The following is a 24,866-nucleotide window of genomic DNA, read 5'->3' as shown; positions in this document are numbered from 1 at the left end:
ACTTTTTGGTGAGTCACAAACATGTCTGCAAGACAAATGTTATTTTCTGCTCTCCCTTTGTCTTACTGAGCAGCCATTTCAACTCTACTAAATTAGGAAGACTAACAACACAGACCAAACAATAGATGTAGGGCGGGCAAAGGTATGTCCATGCTTACAAACAGAGTATTTTTGACAGTGAGAAGAGTAATGTGAAGATAATACTTACTTTGGCGTTATTACATTTTTGCAGGAATAAATATAATTATCTGTGAAGACTGCTGACTTTAGACTGTTCAAAGCATTTGTTGCATTTATCTAGCTCTCATCTTGTTACAGCAACATCTCTAAAAGCAAAAAAGAAAGTTTGGACAACCATCATTAAAACAGGGTTATGTTAGCCAGCATATGTCTGCCAACCCTGTTATATATGCTTTAATTAATGCAGCAGCCTCTGCTGTTCTGACAGTTACGGGTTTAGAATCTGGTCATGTGACTACAACCATGAGGTATTTATGTCCAGTGTTCATTAATGCTGGATTTTTTTTTATTGATTTATGTATATAGAAGAAAGGATTAACAAGTTTAAAAGTTGAGGTAAGCACTAAATAAAAATGGTTAAACACACAGTATCGCTCTCAAGCTGCTCCTCTTCCTGGAGTGAAGCACAGCCTGATAACCCTCCCTCTTCTTCCTGCTCTTAAACACAGCACCTCCTCTCTGTCCACGTGTTTCCTCGTTCCCTCCCCTTCAGATCTGCACTTTGAAGATGGGTGTAACCAACATGTGGTGACGTGTAAGAGCTGACAGGCTCCATTCACTGCAGAAACACATGTTGTTTAGATCAGGGCTCAGACTAGTTTCAGTTATAAGGAAGAGGAACTCACACAGTCACTGACACTGAGAGGAGAAATGGCGCAGAAAGGAGTTCAGCTGGACCAAGAAACCTTCTCTTGTTCCATCTGTTTGGATCTACTGAAGGATCCGGTGACTACAGCCTGTGGACACAGCTACTGCAGGAACTGTATTAAAAGTTTCTGGGATGAAGAGGACAGGAAGGGAATCCACAGCTGCCCTCAGTGCAGGAAGACTTTCACACCGAGGCCTGTCCTGGAGAAAAACACCATGTTAGCAGCTTTAGTGGAGCAGCTGAAGAAGACTGGACTCCAAGCTGCTCCAGCTGATCACTGCTATGCTGGACCTGAAGATGTGGCCTGTGATTTCTGCACTGGGAGGAAGCTGAAAGCCATCAAGTCCTGTTTAATCTGTTTGGCCTCTTACTGTGAGAAACACCTCCAACCTCACTATGATGCAGCTCCATTAAAGAAACACAAGCTGGTGGCCCCCTCCAAGAAGCTCCAGGAGAACATCTGCTCTCATCATGATGAGGTGATGAAGATTTTCTGTCGTACTGATCAGCAGAGTATCTGTTATCTCTGCTTGATGGATGAACATAAAGGCCATGAAACAGTCCCAGCTGCAGCAGAAAGGACTGAGAAGCAGAAGGAGCTCGAGGTGAGACGACTAAACATCCAGCAGAGAATCCAGGAGCGAGAGAAAGATGTGAAGCTGCTTCAACAGGAGGTGGAGGCCATCAATGGCTCTGCTGATAAAGCAGTGGAGGACAGTGAGAAGATGTTCACTGAGCTGATCCGTCTCATCCAGAAAAGAAGCTCTGATGTGAAGCAGCAGGTCAGATCCCAGCAGGAAACTGAAGTGAGTCGAGTCAAAGAGCTTCAGGAGAAGCTGGAGCAGGAGATCACTGAGCTGAAGAGGAAAGACGGCGAGCTGGAGCAGCTCTCACACACAGAGGATCACAACCAGTTTCTACACAACTACCCCTCACTGTCAGCACTCAGTGAGTCTACACACTCATCCAGCATCAATATTCGTCCTCTGAGCTACTTTGAGGATGTGACAGCAGCTGTGTCAGAGACCAAAGATATACTACAGGACATTCTGAGAGAGGAATGGACAAACATCTCACTGACAGTCACTGAAGAGGATGTTTTACTGTCACCACCAGAGCCAAAGACCAGAGCTGGATTCTTAAAATATTCACATGAAATCACACTGGATCCAAACACAGCAAACACACATCTGTTATTATCTGAGGGGAACAGAAAAGTAACATTAATGAAACAAAAATGGTCTTATTCTGCTCATCCAGACAGATTCACTGGATGTTATCAGGTCCTGAGTAGAGAGAGTCTGACTGGACGTTGTTACTGGGAGGTGGAGTGGAGAGGGGGAGGAGTTTGTATAGCAGTTGCCTACAAGAATATCAGCAGAGCAGGGGGTGGCGATGAATGTTTTTTTGGATATAATGACAAATCTTGGGCATTATATTGTGACACAAACAGTTTTCAATTTTTTCACAACAAAGTCCAAACTGTCCTCTCAGGTCCTCGGTCCTCCAGAGTAGGAGTGTACCTGGATCACAGAGCAGGTATTCTGTCTTTCTACAGCGTCTCTGAAACCATGACTCTCCTCCACAGAGTCCAGACCACATTCACTCAGCCGCTCTATGCTGGACTTTGTCTTTGGGATGATGGAGACACTGCAGAGTTTATTAGATAATCATGTGAGTTTAAATGATACTACTCTTCATATTCAGCATGTTTGAAATCTGTCATCAGTCTGGTTAGTGGTTTTATTCTGTAGTTGCTGTAGTGGGTTGTCAAATGCAACAATATATTGGAGCTGCAGTGATTCATCAGTTAGTCAATGATTAGAGAATTGATTGTTTTATCATTATTTTAGTCACATTTAAAGCTGGTTCCAGTTTCTGAAATGTGAAGATTTTCTTCTTCATATAGGAACGCAAATGTAATGTGTTTGAGGCTTGAACTTTTAAATTGGAACAAAAGTTGAATCCTTGAGGTTTTTGATATTATATTGTTATTATTGTATTTAGAGTGATGCCAAGTAATGTCATTTTTCAGATGTAAAGTTTGATCACACTCGATCATTTATACATTAAAATACAGACACTAAATAACACAGGCCTGTATATTGTGGAGGATAGACATGTTTCATTGCCCTGAGCTGTGTCTGGCAGGCAGAGCGTCTCCACAAATCTGATGCTTCTGATTTGGAGAAAATGAGCTGAGGGAGACACCTGGTGGACAAAGACAGACATGACAGGAAGAAAGACTAAAGTGCAGAGTGGAGACAAACAGCTGGAAATGCTTGTTGGAAAGGATTGTCATGCTTCAGAAAAACACACAGCACACACTCTAACAGTCCTTTATTTGCACTGAAGGAGACACGTGAAGAAACTAAATCACACAATAATGAAGTTAAAACATTTATAGCCAGTGTTGAAGATGATGGATAGAAATGAAAATCATGGAGCATTTATGCATTTTTAGGTCTGTGTCTTACAGCAGAAGCAGCATTTACATGAACTCACTGGCCTTTTTCTACTGAACAAAAATCTCTAATAAAGTGGGAACGATGAACAGCTTGTCACACAGTTTGTTATCCTTGTATACAGTCTCTGCTGCTGTGTGCTGTGCTGCACTCACTCAGAGATAAGAGTACATGTACAGTTATCCCACTGACACAGAGAGGAGAAAAATATTTGGCTTCATTTAGAAAATCTGAGCTACGGATTAAAACAACAACAACAAATATGTAAATGAATCATATTCAAGCACCTAATTTGAACTGTTTTATTCCCCACATACATACTTAATATGGAACAATAAGGACATCCATTATAATGTTTTTGTTATCATACAAAGAATTTCTGGACAAATTCAAAAATATCCATAAAACCAAAAGAATCTGCTGTAGTTTTTGATGCTGTACCAAAAGTGTCCTCATACTGTTACCAAACTCTGCTGTTGATGATTCAGCCTTCAGGTTAGAAGAATTTGACAGCTTTATATATTTTTGTCACTGATGTGTTGAAAGAGTAATGCTCAAAGAACAATATTAGGAATATAATGAGTTATGTTACTGTCTCTGCTTCTAAACACTCCTGCTCTTCCTTCTTTAACGATATCCAGCAGGAGAATGCATGGAGGACCTGTGATAAATATTGTATCAACAGCAGGAGCGGGCGGGGGAGGGCGACGGTTGGCCGGTTAGTCTATGAATGGACAGCAGGCGGCAGAGCGAAGTGACGGAAGTTAAATGAGAACAGAAGTAGATGGCGGGAAAGATGATGTAGAGGTGAAATAAGATAAAAACAAAGCGGAAAAGGAGAACAACAAGCAGAGTGAAAGTAAACCTGTAATGTGGAGGAAACGGACAGTGAGCGCAGTGTAACCGTGACAACGAGACACGAGGACGGATTTAAAGTGATCATAAAATCGTCTTCAGACGGTCGTCGTTCGGTGAGTGGAACCAGATTCAGCTACAACACTGATAAATACACCTGTAGGGAGATCAAGAGTGCTAAAATCTGGGCCGGTGTTCCAGATTAACTGGCGTTGGTCGAATAAATGCGTGGTAGACTTGCTTTTCAGGAGCTGCTACCGACAAACCAGCAAAAAAAAAAAAAAAAAAAAAAAACGCCAAATATTTCATCTGTGACCAGGGGCGGATCTAGAGAAATTTTCTTGGGGTGGCATGAGCTGTGGCGTGTCCAGCGGGGTGGCCTGGGGGGGCACAGGCCACCCCCCCCAACCAGACTGGCCACCCCGAAGCCAAAACAATAAAATCCAATGAAATATGAAATGTACGATTATGTTTTCACAGTGAAGCTCAGATATCCGAGTGTAAGTGAATGCAGCATCGGCTTCTGCGCTATGAGCATCATGTTAGCAAAGGTAGGAGAGCCAAGCACGAAAGACAGCACCACAAACAGTTTTTCGGCGAAAGATTAACAGTTTAACATGGCGGAGCTTCCACAGCGGCTAGCAGGTGGATGAGGGAAGGGGAGGCAGGAGGAGGAGAGACCAGAGGCAGCCGCCAGTCCGAGTGTCAGGTGAACTGAACTTCAGGTAAGAAGTTATGACCTGCAGTCTATCTGGGTCAGATATAAACCAAGTTTAGGTGGAGTTTATTTTCTTTGTGCTGACTTTTTACAGTCAGTTACAATAACTCGTACTGCGTACTAGCTAGCATGATGGAGTTTCTATACAGCTGGGCGGATGCTGTGATGTTACTGATGGTGAACTTTATTTTATTCATAAGGTTAGTTAGTAGAGTTGCCAACGGCTCCTTAAAAATGAAATGGTCCCTCATTCAGAGACAATATTACAGGTTTTGTATTGAGCTGAGAAGAGACGCAGTTTGTCCTGTACTTAAGCTATAATGAAAAAGACACAAAGCTGGATTTATTCTGTGTCTTTGCTGCACAGCTGCCTCCTCTTCTCTCATTCTCTCCCCTCTCTCTCCTGTTGCTACTTCAATCATGAAACTGATCAATGATCAGCTGATCGGCTTTTCTTTTTTGTTTGTTTATCGCCCACTTTGCGCCAGAAAGAGGAAACCAGCGGATGTCGCGCTAAACAACAGCAGCACGTTTAAGCTTGATCAGCTGTTGTTAGAATTTATTTAATATTAATTTCTAGTATCAGCTGATGTTTGCTGGAGCCACAGCTGTAAAGCTGCTGGTCATGATGTCTGTTTGTATATGTGGTGAGAGGGAAACATGCAGATGAAACCAGGAGATGTCCTTACTGAATCATCAGAGCTGAACAGGTGATGGAGAAACAGGTTTACCTTTTAGGTGACATGAATGAGTTGAAGGGAAGGTATGAACTGTTTCTGAGAGACCAATAACACCAGGATCCTTTTCTACGTAGCTGACAGCTGGTAACTGTGCAGGGGCGGGTCTAGCAAAGTTATGCCAGGGAGCCAGGTAGGGCATTAACAGGGAAAGGGGGACACAAAGAAATACTTTTCTTACTTATTCTCATTTAAAATATCTAGCTTTTATTAAATAATTATCTGAATCTTGCGAACAAAGTTTTTATCTGACGTAAAATTGATAGAAATCATACATATACCAACAAGACCGTGTACATCACTGTCACAACAGCGTTTGTCTTCATTCAAAGGCTTTATGGCTTTAATACCTGGTGGGCCGGTCTGTAGTCAAAATGCCCAATTTTTTGTCCCAGTCCAGCCCTGCAGGTTAATACTGGCAGTGTCACCATGCCAGCTGACTGTATTTCATCATCAGCCAGTGTTGTTCTTTATACATCAGTATTACCAAAGTTTACCATAAGGCAGCATAGAAAGTATTTACTTGCTTTCAGGTTTCATTCAAATGTTAGTCTTTTCATTTGTTTCCCCACTTTTTTCCTGTTTCAAAATCAAACACCAGTTTGTGAGAAGATTATTTTCTTTTTTTAATAGGCAGATAAAGTTTTGCATTGGCTAATTTGGCAATTGTATGTTAAAAATGTTTGTATTTTAATATTCAAAAATGTTTTTGCCCAAAACATATGTGCATTATATGTTAGTAAAAATACTATGCAAATATTGCTGTCCTTGAATGCTGAGTAAACACTGACAAAGCACTGATTGTATCTCTTGTACTTCATCAATGCAGTATCTAAAAACTTTGCACCGTAGTGGTTAAAATCTCATTCTAATAAGAGTCAAAAGCAGATTCAGTTATTAGGTTTACAGGGTTATTGAATGATGGTTAACGGTTGGTAGATTATTTTTTTTTAACATTATCTGCCAATTACATCTGCCACCCTTCTCCAAATCTGTGCCCCTACCTGGCCCCCCCAACAAAAATTTTCTAGACACGCCACTGGGCATGAGGGTGGCAAAGAAATCAAATAGGGTGGCAAAATCAAAGCCTTTTTTTCCCCCCTCAAACACATATACAGGTGGTTACATATGGTTAAAATGATTCAAATGCAGTAAGTATACATGTTTTTCATATAAATATAGTCTATAACTTAATTATTGTCTGTAGCCAACATAATTACACACTTTAGTTACATAAAACATGTGAGTTTTGATCTTATGTACTGTATAGCCTGTATAATAAATAAATATGTAGCCCAATAAGTATAAAATCCAGAAAGCTACACAACATGGGGCGGTTCATTTACAAACACAAGTCTAACTTAAGTTTCACTGTTTTTTTTTTGTTAGAAAACAATCACATTGTTACAGCTTAAATTACACAAAATGTCAGATATCTGCACTGTCATGAACAAAAATTTAAACCTAATTTTTCATGATTTGTTGGATTAACCCACTGAGGTCTGAGATACAACCGGCCATGTTTGACTCCTTTTGAGTTTACATTTGTATTTCACCCTCAGATTGTTTCATTTGATTTTTCCCCCCTTGCCTTGTTTGGTATCATTCTTTTCAGCTCAACTGAATTTACTTGTTTTTTTTCACTGACATACTGCATTAGTATTACTGATCTGAAATCACACAAAGAACTTAAAATCCTAGTAGTATTTTTTACTGTAAAAAAAAAGCAACTCACAGACATGTTGAGTAAATTTTTATAACTTGAAATGCAAATATAAATTGTGCATTTTGTAAACATATACAACTATTTATCTAAAAATGAAGCCAATACTCCTGCCGTTTTTTTTTTCATTTTGTACAACCGTTTAAAAATATTATTAAAACTAAAATGAGAGAACAATCAGGTGTCACAATAAGATGCCCCACAAATGATGTGTGCCAGTAAAAAAAAAAAAAAGTTTGTCCACCAAACGACAGAGGAGAACAGCACAGGGATAAACCTGCAGGCCTGACAACAGCAGGTGTATCACTCCGCTGGTTTTCTACTTAGTGACAGTGTTTACGTTGCAAATGTGCCTTAGTGACATTCATTAGTGCCCTCACTGACACACAAAACAAAACGACTACACAACAGAACAACTACACAAGACAACACAACACACTAAGTATACACTCCACACTAAACGTCACAAATCTCCCACATCTAAAAACTCTCTCTCTCTCTCACTCGCTCGCTCTGTCTCGCTGCCGTTACCGTCACTCCCAAAACTCTCCCCTCTTCCCAAACAACCAAATTCCACATGTTGACTTTTTTTTTTTTAAATTGGTCGACATGGTGCATTTTTCCACCGACAGGAAAGAGGAGCCTCTTTTCCCCCCCTTTCTTTACTGTTTTCGCGCTGTCCTTAGAAAACGCTTAAAACACACACACAAAAACGTGACGACAGTATTTAGTAAAAAGCGTGGCTTATATATATTATCATAACTCTGGATTTACTGGCCTGTAATTAAAATTTAAAAACTTTGAAGTCTTAACTTTCAGTGTGGGCTGAAATAGAGACTCTGTGTGGCTGCAGCTTGTTGCTATGTCAGCTTAGATCAGTCATGTGATTTGTAGGTGCAGCGTGTCCGTGGACCACAGAGGGTTAATAACACTCACCTTCCTTCCATTTCCAGAGTGTAACATCCAACCACCTGTGCAAAATCCGAAATTCCCATGGTGTTGTTCAAAATGTGCTCTGGCACAATCATAAACATTGCTCACTACTGAAAACAAGAAAAAAGCCGGTCCTGCTATGGGCTGAACCATTTGTTAATGGTGCAGGGGGGAACACTATGCAATATATTCAGTTTTAGCATTTATATTCACTGTTGACTGTAACTACGCTCAAAGTGTTAATACTATCTTAATTTATTAAACAACACTGTCATATGCAAAACTGGGGTGGCACTTGGGGTGGCAAGGGATCATTTTAGGGTGGCACTTGCCACCCCATGCCACCCTTCTAGATCCGCCCCTGTCTGTGACACTTGTGAGGTTACCTCAAACACACTCCGTCAGTCTTGTTGCTGTTGAACAACAAAATATTTTAAAATGTTGCGAGTTTACCTGGTGATATTCTCATGCACGAGGCGATCGCGAAAACAGCAAAATAATTAACACCACGCCGGTGCTGTTCACAGGACAGCAGGAGTAAAGGTTCCGCGTTTTCGTTTCATAAGTAAAGCGTGCAATTTACTTTGTGTGGACTCAAATGGAGTCGAGTCAATTATCGCCACCTGTGGCCAAGTGCCAGAGCCTACAGCCAGATTAACTTGTGACACACATCTGCACCACGTTTGAATTCGTTTCATGCACTTTCAATTTGTAACTTTCAATATTGACTATTTTTGTGTCTTGCAAATAAACCTTTAAACTGAATATGATATTATGTATTTATTTCCGGCCTACATCAGTAGAAAAGACCAAATTATATACACAAAGTAATAGAAATCACAGCATGATTTTCATTTTCTTTACCATAACAAAGAAATACATCTTGAACAAATATATGACACATTAATATTTCACTAGTGCTGTAACATCACATTCTGTTAGCATAGTCTGCCTGTGTCTTTTCTCTGGAAATGAACATGTAACAAGGAACGCCACTGAAAAGAAAATAACATAACAGTTAACACATGGTTAAACCAACAACTAATAAATTACCATCGTGAATATTATGAACCCCACCACCCGTCCTTGTTGGAGGACGCTGAACAGACAGTGAAACTGACTTGGAGGGGCAGAACATGGCTGTGATGATGAATTGGTGCTTGTGGGTGGAGTTGGCAGACAGTACCAGGAGAGGATGCTTTAAGTGCATGTGATTATGCATAGCAGATGTTGACAGATGTTTGACATCTCTGCCTCTGCTGATTTGACTTTTGCACACATTACATATCACTTTGGTTTCATCTGCAGCACTGGCTGTAAAATGCTTCCACACAGAACTTGAGAAATTTTTCTTGCTGGTGGGGACCAAGAGATGGCTCAGCAGCAGCAACACTCTTTTCTATTTGGTTGCCCAAATCCATGTGGGGAGTTTCAGCTAAGTTAATGAATGATGGGAAGCTATGCTAAGGTTAACTAGCCTATAGGCTACATCTTGCTGTCTGCAAAACTAACTTAAACGTACCATATCACTCCCACAAGTGCAGACAATTTGACACAACTACACAAGCATTGTTTTATCCTTTTAAATAGAACGTTAACGTTACTCTTTCAACAGCCTATTGTCTAAATTACTGAGCTAACAGAGCTACTTAAACAGAGCGAACATGAGAGCACCCGACTGCAGGTGTCAATAGTGCAGCGCAATGGGATAATCCCCCAATCTTCGTGAAAGTTATAAACTACCTCCGGAACCCAGTTAAGATACAAAAAAATCTATGCAACAAAAATAGTGATGCAGTTCAGCCTTTCTTCACTCAGCCGAGCTTTCTCTGTTGCTGTGTGCAGCAGCCTGTGTCAGTCACCCCTTTCACACGTCACTCACTCATCCGGTCATGCACTGCGGTCTCATAAGGAAACTCAGCTTTTTGATATAAAGTTTTTCTTGTTCCCGAATACAAATATTTTTTAAAGTATTTGTTTGAAATAAGTATTCGTAAAAAACACGTTACGCCTTTCCGAATACCGTATTCGGGTTCACCCCTAGTAGTTACATCGTAAGGGTTTAAAAACTGAGCTTTAAAATGAACAGTGGTAATAAAAACCAATAGAGGCCGACAGTGATCACTAACTGTTTTTAGGTGCTTGTTCAGATTGAATTGAACAAGATACAAAGCATTAAAATATGTTAAAAACACAACAGCCTTAATAAATGCAGAGTAGCCTATATCAAATATGACAATAACACTTCTCACAAATGTCTTGATGCATTCTCAATCATCCAGGTAAGTAAATCTCCAAAAGTTGATTCTGTTCATCTGGACGTAGCGTTTTGTGGGAGAAATGTTTCGTCGCTCATCCAAGTGACTTCTTCAGTCTCAGCTGACTGCAGGTTTCCCCAATCTTATAAACAGTACATTTGCATAATGACTGAAACCAGCCCACTGAAGGAACAATGGGCTGGGAGGTCATTTCCTTCATCATAATTATGCAAATTCTCATGACCATTGATCAACAACCACTGACCAAAACCCACTGATCAATACCCAGATAGCAAGGAAACATTGAAACGATGTTGAGTCAATATCAGGCGACGTCATTGAAGCAACGTTGAAGTGCGACGTTGACACAACGTCACTCTTGCACCCATTTTTAACGTTGAAACAACGTCAGGTTTTGATGTTGAATCAATGTTGAAACCAGACATTGATTCAACGTTATATTTTCTAATACTCTTGACATTGAAACAATGTCAGACTCTGATATTGAAACACTGTTGAGCTATGGTGTTGATTTTCCACCTCTTTCGCATTTTTTTTTTTATTAAAACAACAGTTAAATCATGACTGGAAATCTACCTTGCTTTATAGTTATTTTAACCAATACTAAACTACTGCATGTTATAAAAATCAAATGTCTCACAATGTATCATGTCAATAATATCCTAAAATAAGAAAGCATTGCATGTGATGTAACAGAGAAAAAAAAAACTAAACAAAAAAGGTCAATAGACATGTTTTGTTTGCTAAATACTTTATTTAAACACAGTTTTCTATTTTACATTTATATTTTAATATAACTTTGTAGTTTTTACTGCTCCTCCGGGATGGGGACGGATGATGTGCGTCCTGCACCACCCAAACGGTCTGGGGCGTACCGTAGCCACTTCTGCACTGCCTGTGCAAAGAGAAACTCTGACATCGAGTTTGCCCCTAACTGCTGCGTCAGGCCATCTAGGACAAAAACCGGACATAGGACATGTGAAACACACCCAGCAGATCAATTGATCCCTTTATTGTTCACTTTAGCCTCATAAAACTACAATAAACGGTAAAACTTACCAAATATGCATCTGCACAGCGCAGTATCTTTAAATGCCCTTTTTTGCTTCGTGTGGTCCTTTGTTTTTTTCCCTGCCCAGTTTAGTAGTGAGGCCAGCTCATTTGTAATGGCATAAGCCATTACACGGCGGACTCGCACCTCAAGTGTTGTCCCTCCAATCAAGGCAAAGCGTCTCACCTATAGACACATTTTAAGAGATGGAATTAGCGTGTCTCATGTCTTAAATGTTTATGCAAGTGCTTGTGTGTATGTGGATGTTATGCATTTAAATCACATCTGACAGCTATTACACTTTATAGTTACAAAGTGTACATAAGCTTTATATACTTACCATTGCCTTAATTGCCTCTTGCGACGTAAGAGCTGCCTCTGCATGGTTTAGCTCCTCAATGCTGTTTAAGGGCAAATCCAAAGGGAGTACCCCAGCATCTACAGATTCATTTGAGCCGGTATTGCGGATGGCTCTGACCTCCTCACGCAGTTCGTTGACAGATCTCGTCAGGTTTGACAGCATTGTTAAAAACTTTTGTGCGGTCGCATCTGTTTCAAAGAACAATTCCAGAAAGATTAATGGCTTAAGCAGTGTGTGGCGAAACACTAATATATCCATAAGTGATGGTGTAACATTCGAATGTTACACCATCACTAACCATCAACTAATAATTGAATGCAGATCTGCATTCAATTATTAGTTGTTTTAACTGCTAAAAGTTTTTGCTAGTTTTTGCCTGTCACATATGGTAAATGGTAAATGGCCTGTATTTATATAGCGCTTTCTAGTCCCTAAGGACCCCAAAGCGCTTTACATATCCAGACATCCACCCATTCACACACACATTCACACACTGAATGTGTGTGTATATATATCTGATATTTGTATATGTAGCTTGCCATCACTAGTGCGTGAATGTGTGTGTGAATGGGTGGATGACTGAATGTGTAAAGCGCTTTGGGGTCCTTAGGGACTAGTTAAAGCGCTGTGCAAATATAGTCCATTTACCATTTATAACATGTAAAATCTGAAATTCCAAGATGTTCGAACTTGCCTTGTAATAGTGGCCTCACAGAGTCTCTGGAATCTACAGAAAAACAAGTCACAAGATGACATTCAGCAGTATAAACGGCTTTATATCTGCTTTTGAAGATAACTGCACAATGACATTGTGATTCAGCTTTAAAACAAAATTTAAAGGCATACCATCTATAGAGAAGGCCTCTACATCAGACTCTGCATGCTGGGGAGATTGTAAAGGTGTGTCGTTCGGAATGTTCTCCCGGAGTGGCGAAAGGTGCCGGAAGCTGGGAGGGGCATTATGATGTCTGCTGTCAGTGGGCTGGGGGGAAGACTGCGAAGCGTTGAGGGCTGTATCGAAAAAGATAAATTTTTTAAAGTATTTAAGAATACAGACAACTTGTCCAAGAACTTTCCATGTGTCACACACAGTTATGTACACAGACACTAGACATTATTTTATTACCTGGTATTTTCACTCGAGGGGCCTGGGGAAACCGTTTTTTTGTGGGCTGCTCATCCTCTGAGTCCGTATATGTGTACAGGGGATTTGTTCTAAAGAAATAAGTAGAAACAGTTCATAGGTAATTACAAATCTGCGTTTGGCATATTTTGTACACTTTGATTTGTAACAGCACACACACGGGAAACGGAGATGTGCACGAAGGTGCAGTATACAATGAATTTTTGCACAAGTGTACACGGCTTTGCATTTTTAAAAAGTTTACCAACTTACACTTTTTGGCCGCAGAGCTTTCAACTTTTCTGAAATTTCAACTACTGTTCGACTGGACAGCCTTGTTGCAAGTACTTTGCCCTTTATCCACAAGTATATGAGTTTTCTTGTTACTCCAAGACAACATAGATGCATATAATCCAAGGGAAACATTGTTATCATCTTAACCCTACCAGCTAAAGGAGACAATGTTTGATTCAAGTGGTGGTCTTCATCAGTCATCAACTGAAAATCTGAATCCGTTCTGAGCTTTGCATTAAGTTCAGGGTACGTCATTTTGTTCTTCCATTCACCTACTTGAACACATTTATCACAACCAGAATAACCATTATGAGCCTTTATGTTTTTAATGAAAGCTCTTGCAGGTGCATCACACACAAATGAACATACTTTAACAGTTATCTGGCAGCTATTGTAGATAATGCCATACTTCAAAATGTGCCCGAGGTCCTTCACAAATGGGTCCAAGAACTGAACTACACTTTTTGGCTTACCCAGACCACAGTAGAGACCAACAAGGAATGGTGATTTGGTGTAGTCAACATTTGCAATTGCAAGAATTGGCCAGAACTGAAGTTTACTGCTTTTGAAAAGGGGTAAACCATCTATATTAAACTGCAATTTTAGGTTGTTCAAGTTGGCAGGCAAGATCAAGGATTTTAGTCGAGAGACCAACCCTTTAGCCAAACCAAAATGATGGTATTCCCCACCATCCATTTTTATTGTGTTTATTTGACCTTGCGTCCGGAGAACTGTCCTGGCATCTTTTGGTAGGTCTGGGTGAAACACACGCAAAATTCCCAAGAGTGCTGTTACTGCCACCAACGAGACTGAAAATGTAGAAGCCCAGTATCTTAAACTTGTTATTAAGAATTCATTATTGGGCGCTTCGTCATCAGCTTCAGCATCACTAATATCAGAATCAAACGGTGGTGCATGGCAACCAAAGCTGTCAAAACTGAAGTCATAGTCATTATCCTTGTCGGTTGACACATAGGTCTCACATACTTCTGAAATGTGATCAGAGCGACTGGGAAATACAGGACTGTCTATACCCGGGTGACAACAGTGGGACACACCAGACTCTTCTGCAACCTGCGGTCGCTTATATTTAACTTGTGCATTGCTCTTTTGTTTATGTTTTTCAGCAACCATCTCATTAAAGTGCCTGATTATATCTGACTCTGCTGCCTCAACCATTTTGCGTAATTTGCGCCTCCTTGACCAGCGTGATGTCATTGTCAGTGTATATCAGATTAAACAAATATATTGCTATTTTAATAATATTGCTGTATTTGGAAATAGCCAAATAAGCAAAATGTTTAACAATAGGAAAGTTTTTAAGGACGTGAGTTTCTTACGTATTGATGGGTGGATGGTAGTAACCAAATGTGATCTGAAAAAAAGAGGAGAAATAAGGAACAACGTCAATAAAGAGGGAAAACTAGATACAAAGACAGCTCATAGAAGATGAATCGAGTCCTTTTTGTGAAGGGACAGTTACTGTGTGTGTAAATGTAAGCATTTAAACACTGAATATACTTAAATTAACAGTATTTTGTCTAAGGCTGCCATTGTAGGATTTCATAGCACCGAGACAAAAACGTAGCGCAGTGTGACGTCAAAATTGGCGCCGACCGTTGACTCTGCGGCTATGTCCACACGTACCCGAGTGTTTTTGAAAACGCAGATTTCTAAAAACTCCGGCCAGGGTGGATATTTTCTAAAACTCTGTTTTTGCATTTACGTGTGGGCGAGAAAAACGGAGAAAACGCAGCGTCAAAGATGTGCGCCTTTTTTGACGTAACAGTGTGCGCCACGTTATTGTTTCGGTGAAATGAATTTCTACAATACTGTTACTGTTAATTGTACTCTCTGCAGTGTTTAAATGCTTACATATACACACACAGTTACTGTCCCTCCACACATACGACTCGGTTCTGCTTTGTTTACTATTTCCCACCGAGGCTTCTAGACTTCTGATTGGCCAACATTTCTACACGGTTAGGAGTATAGCGCCACCTGCTGCTTTGGCATGTTCCTAGCAGCGTTTTCCTTAATTTCTGCCTTTACGTGTGGGACGGATTATTTTTAAAACGAAAACGGAAAATCTCCGTTTTCAAAAAATACCCGATGTGCGTGTGGACGGTTTGCTCCGTTTTTCTGGTCCACACATAAATGCAAAAACGGAGTTTTCGAAAATATCCACCCTGGCAGGCATTTTTAGACATCTCCATTTTCAGTGACCAAAAACGCTGTTTACGTGCGGACGAACGGTGCACACGCAATTGGTAGTTGAGCGTGCAACGTAAATTTGGGTGAGCGTGCAACGTAAAGTTTGAATTGAGTGTGAATTGAAGCGGGTGCTCTCCAGTCATTAAAAGTAACAAAGTCAAACAAAGCACACACTGGATCGACCTGCTTAGCACTTTTAATTTTAATGTTTATTTAAGCGTTGTCTGACAGTATGTTTTGCACTATGTTTTGCAAGTACCACAGCAATTTCCTAATGTTGTAAACCTGCTCAACATTTGGCAATAAAACCCTTTCTGACTCTGGAAAAAAAAAAAAAAAGTAACAAAGTCCTTGAACACATTTATAGAGTTACCATTACGTTTATCAGTCACATAAAACAGATGTATAATTTTTTGTAGCACTAGCAACAAATGAGCGAAAGTCTGGGTCAAGCGCCGAGGCAACGGCAAGAACAAAGGAAACCTCGAAGCGTTAAAGCTAGCTTTGTAAGGGAATATAAGGAAGAAATTATGAAACGAAAATGTTTTCTTTGTTGATATACTTTGTTCGCAGTGCAGTTTATTTGTTGCCGGATTGTAAGAAGTAGACACAATTTCGGGCTCCCACATTTTGTGGGAGCAACGTAAATAACAGTAAAAAACTTGTTAATGTACAACATTAACGAGTTTTTTAATGTTATTAAAATGCAAACATGGAAATAACGAGTAGAAAAAAAAATCATTCATTCTTACCTTATACTAATCGTGGTGCGGGCCGGTGCAGTGCATGAAATGATGCCTTCTCCGGTCAATTCCGTTGAGAGTAAATCAAATCTCCCGCTCTACTGTAGAAAACAATGAATACCTGGGGGGATGTACCAATGTGAGAGGGGTGCTGCGGAATAGTCCAAGTGATCGCTGCTTTAATTTCCCGGTCAACTATACATAAATTGCACGAGACACGATTTTTAAAGCTGGTGAACTAGACCAAGTCATTGATAACAAATGAACAATAAATCTACTTTCTCTGGTACTTTATACCTGATCAGTTGCAATGCAATTTAATGCTCAACTACAAATCGATGGTTTTGATGGTGACCGGAGCGAATGATCGTCAACTATAAATAGAGCGTTTTCTCGACGTTGTTGTTGTCACCTGGTCGACTATAAATAGATCAAATATCAATGACAAAAAAACAACGGTGAATCAACATCGTTACAACGTCTCTATAGTAAGACCGTCGGTTTACCACAGTATTTCAATGTTGTTACAACATTGGCATTTCAACCCCGACCATATACGACGGTTTGGATGAAAAATCAACATAGATTCAATGTCGTCTTGCTATCTGGGTAACCATGTGTACCATTCACAGAGAGTTGGGGAATGGCTGCAATCACAGCATTGTAAGATGGCGAAAGATGTACCCTTAGGCCCCCTCCTCGATTCAGAGATGGTCTTTCCCTTTTCACGTAAATGGCCTCCTTGACTCCGCGCTCAAACCAGCGTTCCTCCCTGTCCAGTATGTGTACATCCTCATCGTTGAAAGAGTGTCCACTGGCCTGTAGGTGTAAATAAACTGCAGAGTCCTGGCCTGACGAGGTGGCTCTTCTGTGTTGTGCCATCCGCTTCGCCAGAGGTTGTTTGGTTTCCCCGATGTATAAATCCTGACAATCCTCCTGGCACTTAACAGCGTACACTATGTCACTCCCTTTGTGTCGGGGGACCCGATCCTTGGGGTGGACCAATTTTTGGCGCAGCGTATTTTGGGGTTTAAAAGCCACAGAGACCCGGTGTTTAGAAAAAATGCGTCTCAACTGCTCCGATACTCCTGACACATACGGGATCACTACAAGTTTTCGCTTAAGCAGCGGTTGTCCTTCTCTCCTGGATCGGCTGGAGCTTTCTTTAGGTGCCTTTCCAGCTTTGACAAAAGTCCAGCTGGGATAACCACATTTACTCAGGACCTTCTTTATGTGCTGTTCTTCTGCTTCCCTGGCCGCTGTGTCAGTGGGGATGGTGTTCGCTCTGTGTTGTAGCGTCCTGATGACACCCAGTTTGTGCTCCAGTGGATGATGGGAGTCAAACCTTAAATACTGATCCATATGCGTAGGTTTCCGGTACACATCAGCTTTTACATGTCCCCCATTACTGATGGAAATCTCACAGTCTAAGGAGGCTAACCTGCCACTTTTCATATCCTCCCTGGTGAATTTGATGTGTCGGTCCACCGAGTTAATGTGATCCGTGAAATGTGGTACGTCCTGAGATTTGATTTCTCAGCCAATTGCCAATATTAACCAAACTATAAGGGGTTGGCCAAGTTATTAAAAAAAGTAAATTCACCAAATCTTGAAAAATAAAACTGAAAAATAGAATAAAAAATAAAATATAATATCCATCCAGATATTTACAACTAACAACATAAAATTTGACTTAATTGGATAGTGTAATTCAAATAAATAACCCCCTAACTAAAATCACTGTGATTACATCAGTGTATGAAATGAGGAAACTGAGTGCAGATCTTAAAGCTGCGACTGGGCTCTGTGTCGGGGTCTGACAGACACAGGTCCTCCGGTCGGCTCTGTGCAGCAGACAGACTCACAGTGCTGTTTGTGGGATCGAGAAAGAAACTCTTCTCTACCAGACTGAAACTGTGAGGAGAACAATGGACTAGTCCCCCTCTGACTGTACTAATATAGACGTATTTTTGAGTTTGTAGTTATCTCACGATTAACTATGTGGATGTGGTTCAGCAAGGTAAAGACACACGACTCAATAACCTGCTGCCTGATCCATAAGGTAATAATATGGTGTGTATTAATGATGAGAGGGGAAAAAGATATAATAGCTCACAGAACAGAGTGTTACTGATATAATGTGCATGTCAGCTGTGACAGCAGGTGTTATAAATGCAACTGATGATGAAGAAAAGGCTGAACTTAAAGTAAAGATGCACAGTCTGATCATTTATCTGTAACAGCTAAACAGAGCAGAGATGACGGCCGTGCTAAAAACCCAGAAGTGTGGAAAGAAAATCAGTGTCAGGAGGAGACCTTGACTTACCTTTGACTTTATTTCATTTAAACACACAGTCAGAAATGTTTTGAGGTTATTTAAATAAATGTACTATTTGTTTGTAATATTGATTAGTGTGTAATTAAATCTTCCAGTAAATTGATGCGTTCACATAAACGTGTTGAATGATTCCAGTGTGCATTTTAAAGACAACAGTAAACTAGTTAAAAACCCATCGTATTGTTGGGGAAGACCATGGAGAGAATGAAAACAGATGAAGATGATTTTTAGATACTAACAGTCTCTTCTCTGGGGATCAGAGTGGGTTTCATAAAGAAAGAGGGACGATGGATACTTTATTATGTTTGGAATCAGAAATCAGGAAAGCTCAAACAAATAAGAAAATGATGATAGCGGTCTTCTTTAATACAGCCAGACAACATGTTATGGAAAGAGAGACTCCTCATTAAACTCAGAAATCTAGGTGTAAATGGTAAATTGTACTATTGAATTATAAGATTGATGAAAGAATATAATTATACTTGTTTTTCCTGCTATTCTCCTGTTCACACTCCAGTCCAGGAGGCGGGATTAATGCACCTGTAAGCTGATTTGTCAAACGCCATCAAGCCCCGAAGAAGAACGGAGGAGGACAGCACTACTGTGGTAGAGGAGCGGTGTGTGTGCAGACATGGCTGCTGTTGATGAAGCGAACTGAACTTAGAGGAGAGACACAAACTAAAGTATCCATCCCCTCACGTCAGTGTGGATCTGACACCGTCTGTATCGCTTCATCGATGCTTGTATCGATCCGCTCAGCTGATTGTTGAAGCAGCAATGAGTTCAGTTCAGTATCTGAGAGAGTTCATCAAGGAGAGACTAACTGCTGTTTGTGAAGAAATCTTCTCAGAGGTTCAAAAAACCATCGTCCAGTATGAGGAGGAGATCAACCGTCAGCACAGACTGCTGGATATCAGCCGGAAACCCGACAGAAACTCACACATCACAGGTATGGACATGTTTTTAACTCTGTGCTGTTCAAGCTCAGATTCTTCAGTGTGACTGACTTTACTAGAAGATGTTAAACTGGGTATTTAACAGTGCTGTGGGTCAGTGTCCAGTGATGGACTATGTTGGACTGGTGCAGGTCCATGGTCATCAGGCGTCAGTGTTTTAGATCCTCTGTAAACACTGAAACTGTGCAGTAAAGATCTAGGCCGTTTCTCAATTCTCAAGTACGTGAGTACGTACTCGCGTTCTCGGTGAGTACGTACCCGCCGAGAACGCGAGCACGGACTCGCGATATGTACAATTGGAACACCTGCGTACGTGATGATGTCACAGGTCCAGAGTTTTTACTGCCGTCCCCTCTTAATTTAACTGTGAGTAACATGTTATGAAGCTTAACTTTAATCACAGCCAAACCGGTTTACTCAGGAACAAATAAAACACTGAAATAAACCAAACATTAACATTTAGAAGTGATCTAAGTGACTTATATATCATTTTTAACCTCAGTAGTGAAACCTCTATTAATAAAAATAGTGTACATGTACATACGTGTACATACCTTAATAAAAACAAGCAGGTGAGATGTTAGAACACTTTTATTTCTATTTTAGTGGACACTCAATACTATAGACAGCTGCTGGGGTTTCTTTAACCTGAGTAGAGAGAAGTCCGCGAGCGGGGGGGGGTTGAAAACGATGTGCCGGGAGTCCGCTGTTGAGTTTTGGACGAAATGTATTCTGGGATATTTAGCTGTACCAAGTCCACACCGATGCATGCTCGATAAAACGGGCGGAGCAAGAACACATCCGGGACTTTTTCGCGTTCTCGGCTTGATGCGTACTTCGAATTGGAACAGTACTTGGTCTCCGACTGATGACGTATCACGAGTACACGAGAACGCAAGTACGCACAAGTACGCATATTGAGAAACGCCCCTAGTTAGATGTCATCAGAAAACACATTTAACAAGTTGTTAACAGACTTCTCTGAAGTTGAAGTGAAGCTTCATTTAAAGAAGGATTTCACACACTGATGTTTTCATGGTGTCTTTTGTGTCTTTGCTCACAGTGAGGAGCTTCAATGCTAACATGTTAGCGTGTAGCTGTGAGTGTGCACAACTATTTCCCTGAGCTGTTGTGTGTCTGTGGCTCATAATGGGTCATATGACAGGCTGATCACCATTTATTCAGTTTTGATTCATGCTTTAAAAAATTCATTTTTTTGTATCAACACATTAGTGATTATTGTTCTTCTGTTTCTTTTTTCCTCAAGACCTCCCACAACAACATGACTGTGAGGAAGAGGAGGGTCTGGATGAGCAGCAGGTCTGTAACCAGGAGAGGAACTCCAGTGTGGACCAGGAGGACCCAGAGCCTCCACAGATTACAGAGGAACAGGAGGAACTCTGCAGCAGTCAGGAGGGAGAGCAGCTTGGACTGAAGCAGGAGGCTGAAGGCATTATTGTCTGGAGTGATGAAGAGCAGCTCAGACAGATGGAGACCATCTGGAAACCTGTGATAAAGTTACACAGAATAGGTATGTAAAACTCTGATGTTTTAATAAAAGTGAATATGACTCACAGGCGTCACAGTGGAACAGTCAACACTGGTTAGCACTGTTGCCTCACAGCAACAAGGTTTGACTCCAGCATGTGTCCGGGCCTTTCTGTGTGGAGTTTGCATGTTCTCCCCTTGTTCACTCTCCAGAGACATGCAGACAGCTGGGTTAGGTTAGTTGGTGATTCTTAAATTGCCCATAGGTGTGAACGTGAGTGCGAATAGTTGTCTGTCTTTCTGTGTTGGCCCTGCGACAGACTGGTGACCTGTCCAGGGTGAAGCCTGCCTCTCCCTATGGTAGCTGGAATTGGCTCCAGCCCCCCCATCACCCCAGACCCTAATAAGGTCAAGTGGAAGAGAATAGATAGATGGATGGATGTAAAATCCTAGCCACATTTTCTGATTTTCTGTTTTCATTTACATAAACACATTTCCATCATTAACTCATGCAGAATAGGAGAAAATTAGTGCATAAAAATGCAGCAGAATGAAAGACGTGAAATGTCTGAGTTTCAAATTTCCACCCACTGCTCAGACAAAATCTACAGAGACACAAAACCAACAACACAAGTTTTAAGTTAAAGAATTACATGTTTCCTCTGCAGCATTGAAATGGTTAGATTTGAACAGTTTACAGGTCTGGGTAAGTATGAATAAATATTTCTGTTCTGTTTTTGAAAATATTGAATTCAGAGTTTCTAAACTGAAATTTATCAGACAAGAGAGTTTTCATGGCATTTCAAGCACAGCCAAAACATTTACCACTATGTAATAGAGCTGTGCCCCAGCATGCCTTCTTATTACTGTAGCAAATCCAGACATCCACATTTATTTAACAAAAAACAACATCTATTTATTCCATACATCAAAGACTTTTACATATGAAGCTGAACTTTGAACTTTGCTAATAAGCAACTAAACATTTGCATCAGTGCCCGAATAATCTCTCAGATTTTACACTTTATATTTCAGTGGTATACGTGAGCAACATGCTCAATATGTAGAGACCTGCTAATAGTTCAGACCAGTAAACATTTTCTCAAATGTTTGTTTTGCTATCATTTTTTCCCTTTTGTGCTTTCAGATGTCCAACAGCAGCATGCTTTTGAGGAAGAGGAGGTTTTTACCGACCAGGAGGTCTGTAACCAGGAGAGGAACTGCAGTCTGGACCAGGAGGACCCAAAGCCTCCACAGATTAAAGAGGAACAGGAGGAACTCCGCAGCAATCAGAAGGGAGAGCAGCTTGGACTGAAGCAGGCGACGGATGCCTTCATGGTGACATCCGCTTGTGAGGAAAGTGCACACAGTGAACCAGAACCAAACAGTGAGCAGCTCCTTTCTCACAGCTCTCCTGAAGCAGAGAGCCAAGACCATAAAAAAAATCAGCATGTGGACTCAGGATCTATTAGAAATGCAGAGCTGAAGAAGAGACGTCACAGAAAGAGAATAGACAACACTCCTGTGTCATCGAGTCAAAGTAGAACGGACACAAAGAACAAGTCTGTACAATGTGACGTGTGTGGAAAAATTTTACAGAATAAATACTTAATGACTACACATCTAAGAATTCACACAGGTGAGAAACTGTATTCTTGTAGCACCTGTGGGAAAAGATTTACTCAGAAATCACATTTGGACTGTCATGTAAGAATTCACACAGGTGAGAAACCGTATCCTTGTAGCATATGTGGGAAACGATTTATTCAGAAATCAGTGTTGGACTGTCATGTAAGAATTCACACAGGTGAGAAACCGTATCCTTGTAGCATCTGTGGGAAACGATTTATTCAGAAATCAATGTTGGACAGTCATGTAAGAATTCACACAGGTGAGAAACCCTATCCTTGTAGCATCTGTGGGAAACGATTTATTCAGAAATCACAGTTGGACTGTCATGTAAGAATTCACACAGGTGAGAAACCCTATCCTTGTAGCATCTGTGGGGAAAGGTTTGTCCAGAGGATACTATTAAAGAAGCACATGAGAATTCATACTGGTTAAAATGTTCATACTTAGAAAATGTGGGAAAACCGTGAGTCATTGCTGAACATCTGAGTTAAAGGAGGATCCATATTCAAGTGAGTAATTTTCAGTCCAGAGCAGTAAAGTTCAGTTCAATTTATTACGTTATTCTATTAATTGTATGAGGGAAAATGTGATCTTACATTTCATGAAGGTTAAAGTTCAGCACCTGTTCTATTGGTTCATTGTTTAGCTCTGCTATTCATAGTATTGCTTGATATACTGTAATTTGACAAATGGACCAAAAACCAGTCCAAATCCTCTGGTTAAGATTTTTAATCTTTTGCTCAAGTGAGTTTTTGTCACAATAAAAATGAACAAAAGTGAGCAACAGTCAAGAATTGTGTTTATTCTTGTAAGGGAGCAAAAGTATCAAATACAAAGTTTTATGTTTGAAGGGCGAAGTCCCCAGTACATTTTGCCAGTCTCACCCTCCTTTATCTTAAAACTGTCACACAATAACACTTTTCCTTCTAGAGGTTTCTCACATGGACAGTTATGAGTGTGTGCAGTGCAATGAGCAATTTTTTTTCTTTTTTCTGCAAACTGGGAGTACTTCCAGGCACTAAGTGTGTCCTTGACTGTCATACAGCTAACACCAATTAGAACATTGCATAACATATTTTTACCACGAGATGTAGGGCTGTGCGATATGACGAAATATATATGATGATGATATGAAAACATCTATCGTTTGATATTATATACTTGTCATATTAAACACTGTCGTTTGTTTAATGGTGTTGGAAAATATACAGTTTCCTGCAATTTTTTTTCTCTTCTATCACCTACGTAAGCATCACGTGAAAGGTTATGGATAGAGTTTATGGATGAGAAGCAAAAATGAGCCGTCAAGTGCTCAAAATAAACCTTAGACTCAAATGTTAGCACAAGCTTTTCCCTGCAGCACGCCATATAATAAATACCCACAAAGAAAAGGTGGCCGTTACAACTTACATCTAAAAATATACAGTTTTAGGCATCGGTAAAAACACTCAAGGTACGTGATGCCCAGCCGAAAAAGATTTACTCAGGTCGATTTGTCCAAGATTCACAGAATTTACAGAAAATGCATTATTTTGTGATATATGTCATTATCGGGATATTAGATTTTGTTCATTGAGTGCAGCCCTAATCAGCTGTCAAATCCAAATAATAATTGGAGCTGCAGTGATTCCTCAATTAGTCAATGATTAGAGTTTAATTCAGCTGGGAAATATTAACTGCTGTTTTTGAGATGTAGTGTTTTTGCATAGGAAACATTGAAAGAAAATGTGGGAGAGAAAGAGCTTAGAGCTTTTCTGCGCCGGTTCAAAAACTTCCTCCTGTTGGAGCAGTTTAACTGCAGCAAACCAAAGGTGAATGCACACGGGCAGAAAATAGGTTTTAGTTTGTTAAAGTCAACCTTCCGGTTTAAAGTTCACCAGGAAACTGTTGTTCCTGGTTTATTGGAGCATTAAACCACGGTATATTTTAATCACAGCGAAGTATTTTATTGACAGTTATGACAGTGAACAGTGAGGAAACCTACATAACACTGTCTTGTTATACTTTTCCATGTGTTGTACAGTTCAGAGACTTGATTAAATACTGCATAGGTCAGTATCAGTATGA

The 24,866-nt window shown here is 40.3% G+C and overlaps 2 protein-coding genes across 2 annotated transcripts; both read left to right on the top strand.

Annotated features, from left to right (window-relative positions):
* The first annotated feature begins 838 nt into the window (after nt 1-838).
* LOC120439417 (tripartite motif-containing protein 16-like) lies at nt 839-3,443 on the top strand. Its single transcript, XM_039610378.1, has one exon. It carries the CDS (start codon nt 892-894, stop codon nt 2,557-2,559), a length of 1,668 nt encoding a protein of 555 aa, XP_039466312.1. The 5' UTR covers nt 839-891; the 3' UTR covers nt 2,560-3,443.
* Nucleotides 3,444-3,878: 435 nt separating this feature from the next.
* LOC120439423 (zinc finger and SCAN domain-containing protein 31-like) lies at nt 3,879-24,205 on the top strand. The gene is made up of 4 exons (XM_039610394.1): nt 3,879-4,325; nt 19,241-19,672; nt 20,947-21,210; nt 22,315-24,205. The coding sequence occupies exons 2-4, from the start codon at nt 19,501-19,503 to the stop codon at nt 23,229-23,231; spliced, it is 1,353 nt and encodes a 450-aa protein (XP_039466328.1). The 5' UTR covers nt 3,879-4,325; nt 19,241-19,500; the 3' UTR covers nt 23,232-24,205.
* The last annotated feature ends 661 nt before the right edge of the window (nt 24,206-24,866 follow it).

Source organism: Oreochromis aureus, linkage group 3 (genome assembly GCF_013358895.1).
Source record: "Oreochromis aureus strain Israel breed Guangdong linkage group 3, ZZ_aureus, whole genome shotgun sequence".
NCBI lineage: Eukaryota > Metazoa > Chordata > Actinopteri > Cichliformes > Cichlidae > Oreochromis > Oreochromis aureus.
Note: the sequence above shows the minus strand (reverse complement) of the source record. Positions and strands in the feature narration are given on the sequence as shown.

Coding starts and splice junctions, on each gene's coding strand:
- LOC120439417 (XM_039610378.1), top strand. CDS start 892: ATGGCGCAGAAAGGAGTTCAGCTGGACCAAGAAACCTTCTCTTGTTCC.
- LOC120439423 (XM_039610394.1), top strand. CDS start 19,501: ATGAGTTCAGTTCAGTATCTGAGAGAGTTCATCAAGGAGAGACTAACT. Junction 19,673..20,946: donor CAGAAACTCACACATCACAG/GTATGGACATGT, acceptor TTTTTCCTCAAG/ACCTCCCACAACAACATGAC. Junction 21,211..22,314: donor GATAAAGTTACACAGAATAG/GTATGTAAAACT, acceptor TTGTGCTTTCAG/ATGTCCAACAGCAGCATGCT.